The 15,985-nt window shown below is 39.1% G+C and overlaps 1 protein-coding gene across 10 annotated transcripts in view; it reads right to left on the reverse strand.

The window, feature by feature from the left end:
• Positions 1–15,985, reverse strand: part of MAP7 (microtubule associated protein 7) — a 142,621-nt gene that overhangs the window by 45,600 nt on the left and 81,036 nt on the right. For all 10 annotated transcript variants that reach the window (XM_059700432.1, XM_059700430.1, XM_059700433.1 and 7 more), the window contains exons 2-3: positions 11,241–11,342; positions 6,776–6,853 (exon numbers count right to left, since the gene is read on the reverse strand). In XM_059700432.1, coding sequence (XP_059556415.1) covers positions 6,776–6,853; positions 11,241–11,342 — 180 coding nt within the window. The remainder of the gene's footprint in view (positions 1–6,775; positions 6,854–11,240; positions 11,343–15,985) is intronic.

A 15,985-nucleotide genomic window follows, 5' to 3' on the forward strand; every position in this document is an offset into this window, starting at 1 on the left:
ATACTGCTGTCCCTGAGTTGACAACCCATTGACATTAGAAAGGGGAAAAAAAAAGGCAAAATAAAAAAGCTGTGACTGGAAGGGCAAGGAACTCTGGCGAAGTTACCTGAGAAAAGAAGAACAAAACTCAAATATGGTTTAATTGACATATGTTTGAAGGTCAAAATCCTTTGTCTTTTATCTTATTGTTGTTTCTAACATAATACATCTTTTATAGCTCTGAACTTAGCGATAAAATCCAATATAAATGAACTAAATGACAGAATTTATTAGCTCAAAATTTTCATCATGAGCTATAGGAGTCAATCACACAATCCTTTGAGAATCTTCCATAATTTTATAGAATCCCTGAAAGTCCTGTAGGGAATGTGACTCTAATGACATCAATAATTTGCATCATCTTCCAAAAAGGAAACCCTGAATCTTCCTAAACACAGAAGACTATTTGTCTGGTAAACATTCCTTAAATATTCTCTTGAGTTTTGTCAGCATACTATAGGACTATTGCTTTTATAACATATATGAAGAACAAGCAGTTTGAAGACACAACTATTTGATAGATTACCTTTGTATATTTGCTCCTCTAAGAATAAGACTTTAAGACTTGCTTAAGAATAAGAATTCAAGACCTGTTTGACTTAACAATTATAAAGACAGGTATTACCTGATAATTTGGCAATGTCTTAACTAATTTGCAGTACACCTGCTGCATTCATCTCTACTTATATTGAAGTGCATAGACTTACGATGCATTTAGCATTCAACAAACAGTTTTTAGACACTGACTATGTGTTCTCGGTACTAGGCTATAGAAATAAAATAATGACAGTCCCTTCTTTTATGGAGCTTATATTCCAGTGGGGGCTGACAGACATATATGGAACATGTACATGCTTAGATGCTGACACTGTTGAAAAATAGAGAATGCTAGTGTGAAGTGTGGGTGAGGGAAGGCCTCACTGAAGAGATGGCATTTAAACCACACCTGAAGGAGAAGAGGGAATGAGCTATGCAGGTATCTCAGGGAAGCATTCCAGCTGGGACACAGCAATGTAAGTTCCAGAAGGTTGATATTTTCACTTCAATATTCCTGATCCTGGCTCAATTGTAACCACACATTGAATATTAATTGAATAAGTAAGTAAACTAAAATAGCATGAAATTGCTAAAAAAAAATAAGAGTGGTGATGGTTAGTATTCCTTTAAGCTACGTAGAATAAAAAATTATACTGTTACACAAATTGTACATGCTCTGATCCTTGTAAATGTTTTTGAAGAAAAATTGGTAACCAGGATCTATTCCTAGTTCATACAGACAGATTATGTACTCAGTGGACTCCAAGGCTGAAAAATGATCAATGACATGAAATTTTCTCAAAAAGTTGTCAAAAACTGTTTGCATTTTGCCCTCTTGCTGTGTCAAATGGAGCGGGCACTTGGCACTGCTGCATCGCACTTGAATGGGGAAGTAGTCTAACCCTTCCTTCACATGAGGGTTGCATACGTGCCCAGCTCTGAAATCTCAGGAAGTCCACTGCCAGCATGGAGGGCATAGGGATCGGTTTCACTTAACACCGTCACCATTTGTTGAGGACTTTTAACATGACAATGTCACTACTTTTTTTTTTTTTTAATTTTTTTTTTTTTATTGCTTAAAGTATTACAAAGGGTATTACATATGTATCCATTTTATCCCCCCGCCCTAGACAGTCCAATGTCACTACTTGCTGAGGAATTTTAACAGGGATCTTGGTGACCCTGTACAAATTAAAAACATGCTTACCAGCTGATATGGCAGAAAGAAAAGAGGGTCTATTAACTATTCCATTTTTCTAGATTCTTTCGGTTCCTTCCTTAAGCTAAAAATAAAATAAGTGACATTCTATTAAGTGACATTCTATTATTTGATAGGCCCACACAATAAAAAGTATAACTACTGTATTAATTTGCTACTAAATGTGATAATACATAGCGAAGTGTTTAGAAACTGCTTAATAAACATTGATATTACTGTTTATGAAATAATGTTAAGGTATTGTTAATATTAGTACTTAATTAAAAACTAGGGTAAAATAGATAAAAATCAAGAAAATCAGTAAATATTTATTACACATCTGCTTATACTTAGCACTGTGCCACATATTGGCATACAAAGAATTGGGAAGCAATGGTTATGCCCTTGAAAAGCTTAAAATATAAACAACCATGGAGGTCTATAAAATCCAACTAGAAAAAGTTCAGTAGAGTATAAAAAGGTGAAAGATAATGAAGACTAAGAAGGTGTCAAAAAGAAAGACTGGTATTAACTGTGACAGAGCTCGACTGATGAAGTACATCAACCCGATAGATTTGGTGACTGAGATTCTATAAATGCATGAAGGCCTGGACTAGGATGATAGCATAGGCAGCAAATTTAAAGTCATGGATCTGAGACTTATGCTGAAGACAGAGGAAGCCAGTCTTATGAATAAATGGATTGAGGATAAAGGAAGTGTGGCAACTTGCACTTACATACTGGGCTAGAGAGAGCTGCAGCCTGAGCTAGAGGACTAGGCTGAGTCCAGATTGACCACTGGTAGCTACAAGTGGCTCAACAGGCCAGTGTGGAGACCGGTCAGTGCACAGCATTGAGCCACCAAGGAAGAGAGAAGGTTTTATTCTTCAAAAATCCCCACTGCTAACACAGGTAGAAAGATACCAGTTTCTCTAGCAGCACCAGAAGTATCTAAAATAGCTAAAAGGAATAATTTCTTAGGGCCCCCAAAATACTGGTGCAATTGATTGATACAGAGAAATGACCCAAGGAGTAAATTTTGGAGTGAAAGTTGATGAACCATTTAGTTGTATAGAAGGTGAGTTTCAGATAGTAGGAATACATCGACAGCTTTATGAGTAGCTGGAGATGTTGAAACCATGAGAACAAATAAGATTGCCACCCCCCCACCCCCCCAGGAAAAAACGGAATTAAAGTTTAGAAGAGGGACGCCAAAAAAGATGCTGAAGTCAAGAAGAAGTTTGAAGAAATGGCCTGAATAGAGTCAGATGGAGTAGAATGGGTGAGGCGATTCCTTCATGTATAAAGCTTTTAAGGCAGAAAATTAATGCTTTCAGAGTCCAAATGTTCAACCAAAGAGAGAGAACAATCCCAAACATGAAGATGTATGCCTGATTTTATGTGATAAATGGAAAGACAATGTAGAAAGAGCAGGCCACATGACATAATCCTACAATAAAAGCATTGAAGCATGACTCAGAGGTTTAACCCACAGAAAGTCATTAATAAGGCCTCCCATATGAAATCAGTACAAACATGATATGTCACCAAAAAAACAAACAGAATGAAAAGCCCTTTATTCTCTCTACCTTGCTTTTTAAAAAAACGTGGATTAAAAAGAATCTTTCAATGTTAATTTCAACCTACATCCAACAGTGAATAATCAGTTTCACTGGCCAATCACTTTAAATTTTGCTTTGTTGGAATTTCTAGAATGGACCCTCCCCCCCTTTTTTTTAACTTGAAAAGCTTAAAATTTGAAAGCTATGTAATACTGATGTTACCAACTATTTTTTGTTTTCAAAAAAGCACAATCCAAAGATCTGCTATTCAGTGACAGGCAGTCTCTCACCCCCTTAAAAAAAAAAATTCAACTGCTCCCATAGCTTCTGCAAAGCACGGTTTATGGGTAGTTCGTCAGGTGTGTCCTTTGATTTTCTTCTAGTGCTAAAGATTAGAAATCACCCTTATGTATTCAAAAGCACAGCTTAAATTAGAGGCTAGACTTTAGATGACTCCTTACAAATGTAAGTAGGTGCATTTGCAGAATGTTTATTTGTATATTTAGAAGATTCCAGGGAGCCTCTCAAGACTTAGTTTCTACTATGATGGCTTAAATGGAAAAGAATAAGCAAAAGGACACTCATAAAATTTAAAAATACAATGCAACTAATGCAAATAAAAAATTAGAATTGATCTATTTCATTAAAAGTATGATTCTTAATAACAAAAGAGATGAGATCAGAATTAAGGAAAACTGTATTTAACTTGGCAGGGTTAAGAAGAAAGAGAAACGCTCGATAGTATATATTGGTTCACCAAAGAAGTAAAATTGTGAGATTAGGATAATACAGTAATCTGAAAATTACTTTGACCCATATAATAATCTGAGGAGCATGTTGGATTCCCACCTGTCTTTGCATCACTGCCCTCCCGTCCCTGCCTCTTTCGCCTCCCTGGATGACTCTGCTTCGCCCTCTAGTTGGAAGCTTAGGTGGCACCTGACATCCCCAGGCTGGGTTAGGTGCTTCTGTGGTTCTCAACACCCCTTTGCACACCCCTTCAATACCAGCCGGTATTACAATTGCTTTGTGTTCATCTGCTTCCTCACTGGACCACAACTAACCCTTGAGGGCTGGGTCTCCACCTTAACTCACCTTTTCAACACAATACCTGACAAATAAAAGTTCTGAATATATAAATTAATGAGTCATGCTTCCTACAAAATAATTAATAGTGCATGGCTTTGAAAGGCACAGAAACCAAAGGGAAAGGTATGACTTAATGTGTAAAAGCTAATTCACGATGGGACTTAAGCCATAAAGGAGTAGGCAGATGCTGTTGAGCTACTTCCACTCAAGTAGACATGAATCCACGTTGCAATTCTAAGGAGACATCTAACAGTGTAGGATCTGGTCGCACTGGGATAGGGTGGAAAGTGGAGATGAAGGACACAGTGCTGATACTCGGATGGATCCAAAACCAGCCACCCAGGGCAGTGGTCAGTTTGTTCTTTTTGCTCTTCCTGCTTCAGTAACTCTACCTTTTCCCTCTTTCTCAGTTCTGGTCCATCTGTCAAACCAAACTTGACCAAGGGCAGTGGGCACAGTCCACAGACAGTCCTACTCTCCAGGAACCAACCAACCTGCAGAAATCCACAAGAGACAGGGGACTTCAAGACTGGGCCAAAACTCTAGGCACAGCAAGTTGTTGAAACTTGTGTCGAAAAAATGGCAGCAAAAGGAATGACTTCATATGATCATTATGGCAAGGCAGAGAAAGAGGCCTGTGTTCAGAGAACATAAATAATGCCAATAGACTTGCCGGGGTCCAACCCCAGCGGGTCCAGGGGTTCCCAAAGGCGTAGACGGAGTCGGCGAAGAGGGAATGACATGGAGACAGCATTCCGTTGATCAGCAGCCTAGCCAGGATCTCCAGCCAAGTTCTGGTCTCGATCTCCAGAGAGGTTCTGCTCAGGTTCTCCAGGCAGGTTCAGTACTAGGTTCTAGTCAGGTTCTCTTGCCAATTTCTGTAGTCAGGTTCAGTCCAGGATCTTTTGCCATGTTCTCTCCAGCGAAGTTCTTCTGTCTGTAGGTTCTGTCTTCTTGGCTCTCTTCTAAGTTCTGTCTCCTGAGTTCTGTGTTCTGAGTTCTGTCTTCTTCTGTCTTCTGAATTCTGTGTTCTAAGTTCTGAGTGTTTCTGTCTTGTTACACCTGTATTTATACCAGTTGATTCAATCCTATCAATCTCTATTACAAAGGTTAGGGCGTTTCTTATCTCCATTCCAGGGAGAAAAGATTATGCAGCTTAAGCATGATTGTTTGTAGTTAAAGTGATTAATTACCCGCCTGGCACTTAGTTGAGGGGTTTTATTCCCTCCCTAACTTCAGGGGAAAATCCCTACCTGGGGATTCAACCTTTCTCGGAGAGGTGACTTTGGTTAAAACACAGCGCCAAGAAGGTGAGCAAACATATTAAGAAAAGTATGCCATATATGCCAGGTCCCTTGAAACAGCAAGGATGGACCGGCTCCCGGAATAGACTTTGAAAACCATATTTTAGGGAGTTTCACTAACTTGGGTTCTTGAATAAGAATTTTAAAAAAGATGGAATACAGGGGCTGGGTTTCCCAATTGAAACGTGAACTCTTACAAAATAGAACGATTTTGGCAACCTAAGTCAGCCCTAGTCTTAAAATACCCAGACACTTCAGAAACACAGACATACTGACCAGACAATTCATCTTTTCAACATACATAAAGAGAGGATCCTGTTTTAGCAACTTTGCATAATGGACTGCAAAGTAAAGGAGGAGTTGGCACCGGCATGCTTGCTCTATGTTCTGGAAGACAATGAGAATGATTGCTGAGTGCTCTGATCTTGGCTTCCTGGTAAGCTAGTGCTGTGACCCAGCTCTCCAGGTGATTATATGGCAAATACTGTAGTTGCTAACCTTTCACAAGGGCCTCAGATAACCAAAGGAAAGTCAGAACCCTCAGCATGAGGTCTTGTGCTTTTCCTGGCAGCAAAGTGGCAGCATCTGTCTATAAATTCAACAGCAGCATTATTTTAACATGGAAAGCAGCAAGTGCCCCCTAGCAGTGTCTCTAGTCTCATAACTGTTCCCATAAAAAAGAACCATATGCTTACTGCCCTTGCATTTTTTAAGTTGTAAAATCTAAGCTGAGCCATCATGGCTCTCATATATACATTTCCTCCAGTGTCACCTTAAACTGTGATTACCATATAAGAAGACGTGCAAATGACCTTAATCCTGGGCCAGACTTGACGGTCGCTTAAAACTTGGTCCTGTGTTTATATCACATACTAAATTCTGTTTCACAATTAATTTGCAAAACTCATAAAGGCATGCTAGAGAGCATGGTTATTATAGTGGTGTCCATTTGCTTAATGTTAAGTGTCCATTACTCTAGAGGGGAGAAAGTACCATTTCAACAACAGTGTTCCTTAAAGACCAAGCTAGGGTTAGAAATAGAGTACCTAGCTGCTTTTCCCGTTCCTCACGCCGCTCCCGGGCCAGTCGCTGCCGGTCATCAACCCGCAGCACAGGTGGAGGGTCTGAAAATGAGATAAAAAACATTATCTCATGGGAGGAAGAACATATTTTTAAAAATAAACTAATTAAATACACAGATAAGTATCTTTTTATCCAGTAAACTCGAAAAATAATATAATGCTACATCTTACAATTTGTACGTACAACTATACTTCCAGGGATAGACTTTGCTAGAATTTTTTGAGAGTTTCCTAGCATCTTTCTTCTATTTAAAAACATTATAGCCCTGGCTGGGTGGCTCAGTTGGTTAGAGAGTCATCCCGATATTCCAGGATTACATGCTGGATACCTGGTCAGGGCACATACAAGCATCAACCAATAAATGCATAAATAAGTGGAACAACAAAGTAATGTTTCTCTTGCTTTCTCTCTCTTCCTTCCTCTCTCTCCCTCAAATAAATCAATCATTATAAAAACATTACAAAGGAGAGTAAATCCTAAGAGTTCTCATCACAAGGAAAAAGATCCTGTTTTTTGTATCTATAGGGTGTCCCAAAAAACATATACATACACTTTGAATAATTATAAAGCCAGTGCTTATTAAAATACATTTCATTTTCAAAATTGTGTATACATTTTTTTTGGATGGCCAGTACATAAGATGATGAATGTTAACTAAATGTATTGTGGTAATCATTTCCTAATATATGTAAGTCATTATGTTGTACACTTTAAACTTACACAGTGCTACATATCAATTATATCTCAATAAAAATGGGAAATAATAAAAATAAAATCAAAAGACACAGGGCAAACAAATATGTAGAAACATAACACAACTGTAGCCTTTTGGCTCTTTTCATCAAACAATATGTATGATGTTTTGTGTTCCTAAGCTACTGAACTTCTATTATTTTTTATGCTTTAAATGTCTATTCCTTAATAACAAACAGAATCCCCAGTACAGTTATTCTGAATAGACATTCACCAATTGGATGTGAGAACCCGGCTTGCAGTCAGATAGGTTGAGTTTAGTTCCTGAACTGTCACTCACTCACAGAGCTACTTATCCACTTCTCTCTCAAGCTATGACATGGGTTTCATGGGTCTTTACTTTTTACCTATAAAATAAAGACACAATAGAACCTATCTCACATCATTGTAAGGATTAAATAAAATAATTCTGTACCAATATTAGTATAGTGCCTAGCACATGATAAGTCTCTGTAAGTTCATTCATTCACTGAACATATGAAAATAATTTAACATTATGACCATCCCACATTGTTTCCCAATAGACCTAACATTGTCAGAATAAAATTAAGTTACTGATTCTCAGAAGCAAACTTTTTAAGAGAAAATAGAACTTTGGTATAAATAAACTGCAACTGTACTCTGCATTCAATCTCCAATCTATGATGATTAAAAAGTACGGTGACCACCCAAACTGGGGCACTTTTACGAGTGAAAGGGAGTGCTAGCAATAGGCTGTCTTCGATGACATGCATACACCTGGACTGTCCGGCACAAACTGGAACTGAAGAACAATTCTCGAAGATCAAGCAAGCCAACCCACATCTGCAAGACTTCTATCTGAACAACTACTATTCGTACGATAAATAACTTCTCTTAGGGCTTTGCATTTTACACAGCACTTTCACATATATTATTTTACTCTTCACACAAATCCTTTGAATTAGCCAAGCATTTATTCATTCAATGAAGAGTTATTCTACCTATTTTCCAAAGAGGAAACTGAGGAAAATATATAGGACTAAGGGAGATGGCACAGTTAAGTGTCCAAGCTAGGACACTTAAAACCAGATCTCTAACTCAATTCTGTGCGAATGGCCTGATAAAGCAGTGAGAGAGGAACTGCAAGATCCAAGTCAGGCATTCCTTTGTGAGGAAAAATTATTTAGAAATAATTAAGTAGAATTAAGTTTCAGTGACTCTTTTAAAGACCTGTGGTGGAGGGTTGGGAAAGAATAGGGATTAAGAGGGATGTTTAATGAACTTGAATTTCCGCTTTTCTCAGGTACATATAGTTCATGAAGAAAATGCAATTTTCTCTTCCAATTGGGTCAAACTCTTAATCATTTGGAAGCAGCTGATGGAGTTATAAAGAACCATCTCCCACTTCTGTAGACGTGGACAGTTCTGTGACTTAGCAAATTGTCTCTTTTGGTCTGGGTTCAAGCATTCACCGCTGAGAACACTGGCCCTTCTGGATAACCCGAGACACCATGTGCCCATACTTATAAAAACACCACAGGGCTTTCCATTCATGCCTCAAAGATAAAAGATGAACAACCTGAATGTGAACAGATGCTTTCTAAATCACAGACATGTTCTAGAGTTTTCTAATGGGTTTAAATTCTCACAAAGCACAGAAGGGAAGGAAATGAAAATTTACTGGGTTAAAAGGGCCCCTAAGAAATCATTTATTTGGTCAGGATGCCCATGTCTGGTTAGGGCAATATTCAAAATATCCCCAAATTGAGCAAGTATTTTTTTTTTCTTTTCAAGTTCTAGAGAATGAAAATGAACAACTTATTCTACACAGACATTCCCATGACTCATATTCGCTAAAATGAAAGGGTTTTACTCAAGTCTAATCCTCCAACATGGAACCTCTTACATTATCGTTTGGAGGTATGCAGGAAAATAACATGATGGTTTTAAAAATAACGCCTTTTTTGTACCTTTGCTTATCTCTATATACAAGAAAGCAGACATACGAATGCTTAAAATATACAACTAACCTGAAATGAAATGTCTCCTCTTTTAACCTGACTTTAGCAACTTCAATGAAATGGCTCTATAAAGAGATGGCCAATTGGGGTGGAGAGTTTTTGGCCTCTATGCTATTTCTGCACTCTATGCAGATGTGTCTTGTCACACTGGAAATGCTGTGTTAGAAAGTATCTATTCATATATTAGTTTACTCCACCACAATGCCAACTAGAGGGTAGGGATTGTGTCTTTTAATAATATACCCTTAGTACCTACACAATGCTAACACCAGGTGAATAAATGAGTCCTCGGGATATAGAAGTATCAATTGCACAGTCAAGAATGGAAGAAATTTTCATTGAAAATTTCAGAATGGTATAAAAATTGATTAGAATTGATTGAATGGTAGAAAAAAATCATAAGTGATTGTTGATAGGGAGAACAAGGGGGAAATAGTATAAACCATTTAGTTATATTCAAGTCTCATGGCAAAACCAGTGGGTTTTCATACTAAAGAACTTTTACTTCCACAAGGATGCTCACTTGAATATAAGGAACAAAAGCCCTCCAGAATAATCCCGGTGAGGCTAGGGGTCTCATTGTTTTGTTCATACACTATCTCTCACAGTCCCAGGCATAGAACAATACATATAATTATAATTAGATGGTGGGTGGATAGATGGATGGATAAATGAATGAATGGAAAGACAAAACAGCTAAATGGGGAAATCTCAGCTTGCTAATTGAAATGCCACTGAAGGCTACTCATGCAATATTTGTAATAGTATTACTTCTTCTTCTTTCTTCTAAGTGACCAGCCGATTTACGTCTTATTTAAAAGTGTCTTATGTAAGACCTTTTCCATATGGGCAAAAGTTCCACAAATGTAGATATAATGGAGGATGTTTCCTATGAGGCTATATGCAATTATCTCTATGTTTATTATTATTATTTTAATTTATTTATGTTTATTGATATTATCTCACTGATTCCCTGGTCTTGAGTAACTTTGGCCTTGGAAGCAGCATGAAGTAGACTTCCAAGACTCTTGTAGAGTATTCATTTTGCCTTTACCTTCCTTTGATTATCTGTCATCATCATACTGTACATTAGTCTCTCCCAAGGACCACACAATGGTTGTTGGATACCTGGAAGCAAATGCATTGTCTATCCAACTGTTTGTATTATGTTTACAGACCGCTTCTTTGGATCACCGAATGGAACAGACTATGAATCATAGGTTATTAAATGAAATTACTGTGTAGCTGTACAATCATTGTAGGGATTGGTGAACAAAAACCTAATTCTATACCAGCTTTGTTATGTGTAAAGATTTTCTTAAATGGTTTTTGAAAAAGTCAGAAAAGTGATATGCAATAATGTTGGGCATACTGAAATGTGTCATATCTCTCACTTCAAACGGGATAGTAAAATTATTACCTCTTATACACTGCTTGGCAGTAAACAGTGCACCCACATACACCATCTCATTGACTGTCAAAATGATTCTAAGAGGTAAAAAGGGAATGCCTTTGAATCTCCATTTTAAAAAGAGAAAATCAAGGCTTTGAGAGGTTCTCTAACAAACTCGTACAAGTCAGTATGAGCGTGTGTTCTGGTGGCAGAACTGGAACCATGCTCCCCTACATTCTAGCATGTCTTCAAGGTTTTGGGATAACCTCCCGTTCCCACAGCAAATGCAATGCATCATACCTGGCTTATTTCCTGTGTGGTTGCTATTTTGTCCTGAAATAGCAGAGGGCGGCCGGTTGGAGGCAGCAGTTTTCTTCTCATGTACTTTGTAGCTGTCAGGCGCTACACAGATGAGACAAAAGAGAAAACACATATTTACTTGCTTAAAATTTATTCAGAAACTTTCACCTATTCAGTATTTTCCTGTTAACCTTTGCATCGGCTACTAGGCTAGATTTAGGAAAGAAAAAAAAACAGATGGCGCGGTTACAATCCTTGCCCTCGAGGCACATGCTGTTCGTGGGGAAGGACACATCCAACAAGCCACAGCCTGCGTGTAAGGAGCCAGTCCTTAGCTGTGGCACGTCCATGGGTCTGTGAAGCCGTTTACCCTGCGGTCCCAGCTTCCACATACAACAACCGTGTGGAAACATGATTGGAATCTAAAACCTCTGATCTTAGTTCTTACAAAGTTCGTGTGCTGGGCAGCAAAGAATTCCAAGAACACAACCACGTAGGTCACCAAAAGGGAACCAGGATGCAGAATGTACTATGGTTTTGAAAAAGCTTCAGACAGGAGTTCAACAGCAAAGACTGTTAAAGAGACTACGGGAAGTGTATTCTAGGAAAGGAATGAAGGGCAGCGATACCAGGCAGTTCTCTGGTTATATAAAGTATAGGGTTCTCCAGGACCAACAATTTTTCTTTACCTGTATTACTTTATTTAACATATGTCCAGAGGGTATTTAAAGATGTTGGCTACACTTATAGACAGAACTCATGTCAACAACCAAGCCCTCACTGTGGCTCAGCGGTTAGAGCGTCAGCCTACACAGCTCTCATCCCACTCAGAGTAAAACACAAGGTCTCTATCATGGCCTAGACGCAGTGGTCGGCAAACTGCGGCTTGGCAAACCGTGGCTTGCGAGCCACATGCGGCTCTTTGGCCCCTTGAGTGTGGCTCTTCCACAAAATACCGGCTCTTCCACAAAATACCGACTTTTGCGCATGGGACACGAAGTTTCAATTGCACTGTACGTGGGCGCCCGCATGTGGTATTTTGTGGAAGAGCCACACCCAAGGGGCCAAAGAGCTGCCTGTGGCTCGCGAGCCGCGGTTTGCCGACCACGGGCCTAGAGGGTACTATAGGGTACAGCCTTTACCTGGTGCCACTTTCCCTTTATCTGCCCTATGCACACTGACCAACTCAGTCCATCTCAGAGCCTTTGCAATTACCTGAAGTGTTTTCCCAGTTACCAACATGGATCTCTCGTTCATTTTCTTGGGGTCACTGCTCAAAGGTGACATGAAAGACTCCCCTTGACCTGTCTGAACTAGCACCCCATCACTCATCACTCCCCTCTTCTCCTTATCCTGCTGTTTATAGCCCTTGCCTCCTGACTACTTCCTTTCCACTAGGCTGATATTGTCTACAAAACGGAAATCATTTGCTCAAGGTTTTTAAGCCTGAAAGGATGTGATAATTATTGTGCTTCAAGAAGACTAAATTTAAAAATGTTACCCAAGATGTACTAAAAAAAAATTTGCTACATTTACAAAGTTTACCTTTGATCTCTGAATGGGGAATATATTGAATTTTTATTGCTCTCTCACAATTACATATACTAGCACGGAAAATCAGACTACATAGTAAAAAATATCTCATGCAACTTAAATATTGCTCGGTTTCTATTTATTGGCATTAAATGCTCAAGCAAACATTGATTGGTTTAACTTTTATCCAATTGAGCTTTCTTTCTCTTATTTTCAGGGAAAGATCTATAAAGACACAGTAAGAGAATAGACAGGCTGCTAATAAACAGCAAACGGTCTCAAATTAGTGGTTTCTGGTAGGATTTTGCCACTTGAGGAAATTTTTCCAGGAGATTCACCACTGGAAAAAGGCTGTGTTCTGTGTGGACACACTTAACGCTGGGGGATGGGGACACACCAAGCAGAGCATGAGTGAAACCAGGATAGGCTCTGACTCTGACCCAGAATGGACATCAGAAAGTGCGATGGCTTCTGGGATGCCAATAATGAATTGCCAGCTGTCACCACGGAGCAGGTGAAGCCCATCCTAGCTAGTCCTGCTTATGGTCTCACAACTTTAGAGGCAGCCCCGAAAGATCAAAAATTGACTGTACTTGGAAACTTTGCCCTTATTCTGCAAAAGTTAATCTTTTAAAATTGCTCATAAAGAAGTTAATAATTAAGAAAGATAAACAGAAAGGAGTGCCACCCAGATTTGGAGTGCTTTCATTATAATTAGTAAGCTGTTTAGGGATCTTCTACTTATTTTTTTTAAATATATTTTATTGATTTTTTACAGAGAGGAAGGGAGAGAGACAGAGAGTTAGAAACATCGATGAGAGAGAAACATCGATCAGCTGCCTCCTGCACATCCCCCACTGGGGAAGTGCCCACAACCCAGGTACATGCCCCTGACCGGAATCGTACCCGGGACCCTTCAGTCCGCAGGCCGACGCTCTATCCACTGAGCAAAACCAGTTTTGGCATCTTCTACTTATTTTTAATTAACTGAAAGATAATTAGGACCACTTGTTTAAACTATATTTCAAATGTATTCATTTCTTTCTTGCCTTATTATATTTGACATAATTTAAACTTTCTCTGGTAATTGAGTATCTGCACTGCCTCAGGTCCTGACAACAAATATCACCCTAACCGAAGATTATATCACAGTGGGACACAAAGGAGATTAAAAAGATCACAACATGCCCTGGCTGGTTTGGCTCAGTGGATAGCGCGTAAGCCTGCGGACTGAAGGGTCCCGGGTTCGATTCCAGTCAAGGGCACATGCCTGGGTTTTGGGCTCGATTCCCAGTAGGGGGCGTGCAGAAGGCAGTTGATCGATAATTCTCTCTCATTGATGTTTCTATTTCTCTCACTCTCCTTTCCTCTCTGAAATCAATAAAAACATTTTTTTAAAGATCATAGCACATTCTGTACAAGTGACTTTTCTGAATAATCCCTGATAATTTTTGGTTGAAATTTGCTTATCTGTTTTGAACCTCAAGTTTAAAAAATAAATTGCAATTAAACGAGAGGTCTGGCTACTTGGATTCCAATTTATTTATATCTGTCTTTTATTGGATCCACACTAATCGAACATCTATCTAATCACTTATTATCATCTAAATCTCAGAAATTCATTTCTATCCCAGAACACCTTCTGGGGCCTACTCAAGACAATTTTTGAACTCTATTTTAAGATTTTTTTATGTTCATGTAAAACAGATTAAATTTAGTAAAATAAAGGGAATTTAAAAATTGTCAGCTGTTTAGTCCAAGATTATATACTGCTAATTTCTTACCATTCAGTTGGATATTTAGTTTTCAAGCTATCTTTCCACATTTTATAGGGTTTTTTTTTCCCTCTTTTATTACTGTAAGATTCCTTATTCCCGCAAAAACCTCTCTGGTTAACACTCTATTTTGGTAAGAGGGAAGATACAGACTCAAAGAGACCTGCGTTCAAATATGAGCCCTGTTACTTACTAACTGAACGACCTTCAGAAAGTTTCTTGACTTCTCTGAGTAGGTAGTAAAGGGGTGAGACTGTGTAACTCACAGGGTTGTTGGGAAGGTTCATTGAGAAGATGTATGCTAACAGTCTATCGTAGGGCTTGGCACACAGCAGGGGTTAACAGCCATTCAGTCCCACTTCATCTTTTATGTTCTTCCATCGAGGCGCCGGGCCTCACACACCCACAGCTGCTGTGCGGTGTAGGTGTCTGGAGGTCAGTGGGGTCTACGCGCTTTCACGTCAGCCGACCTGGCTCTGCCATTTGAAACTGTGAAGCCTCAGTGCACCACTCAGCCTCAGTCCTAATCCCCACCTGGAGAGCAGGAAAACAGGCTTACTCCCAGAGTGATGAAAATTAAGTGAGACTGCCAGACCCATGGTAGGCTCAATACATGGTAAAATGTGCTTCTTGCTCTCTATTTATTTCCTGTGCAACTGTGGGGTGGTGGGTTCCTATTTCCGCAGGGCTTTGCTCACCCAGCACAAACAGGGAGAGCAGGTTTATGTAACTTGGTGACACTGGTCCTGGGAGCAAGGCACCAGTGAGGCAGGAAGGTCTGGCCCGGCTGCTGGGTTCAGGGGTTTTCAGCTCAGCCACAGCCCTCAGGTAGGCTATACTTACTGGGAGGTTTTTCGGATACTCTAGTTTGGAAGGAGGTAATCACCAGACTTTCTGAGACTTAGCAAGATGACAGTTTTCTGAGATTTAATGCCCTTCAAGTTATCATCACATTAAGTAAATATAAGCCTTAAAAAAAAACAAACCCTTCATCATAATGAGAAAATAAAACTTATGAGAGACTTCCTTTTTTTTCTTTTCCTTTTTCTTTCTCCTCTTCTTTTTTTTTTTTTTTTTAAACGAAGTGCAGGGACTTTCATGGCTTAGGAACACAATGAGAACAAGAATTAATTCATGTAAGATCTCCAACATTTAAATACCTGGAAATGCTAGGTAAGAAGCAGATAGGATCACATATACCATTTTTAAATTTGCCATTAAAATATAAATGACTCAGGTGACTGCCCAATAGTTGAATCACTTTCCTTCATTTTTTAAAAACAGAGAACTTAGCCACATACTATGATACTCAATAAGTCTTCGGCTGCTGCATAAAATCTGTATTGATCTTCCGGCTAGCTTGAAAGCTTTATCCCATTAGCGTCATGTGTGCATGTTGGAGAAAAGACAAGAGGAAGGATACAGAGAAGCACCCTG

Source organism: Myotis daubentonii, chromosome 6 (assembly GCF_963259705.1).
Source record: "Myotis daubentonii chromosome 6, mMyoDau2.1, whole genome shotgun sequence".
Lineage (NCBI taxonomy): Eukaryota > Metazoa > Chordata > Mammalia > Chiroptera > Vespertilionidae > Myotis > Myotis daubentonii.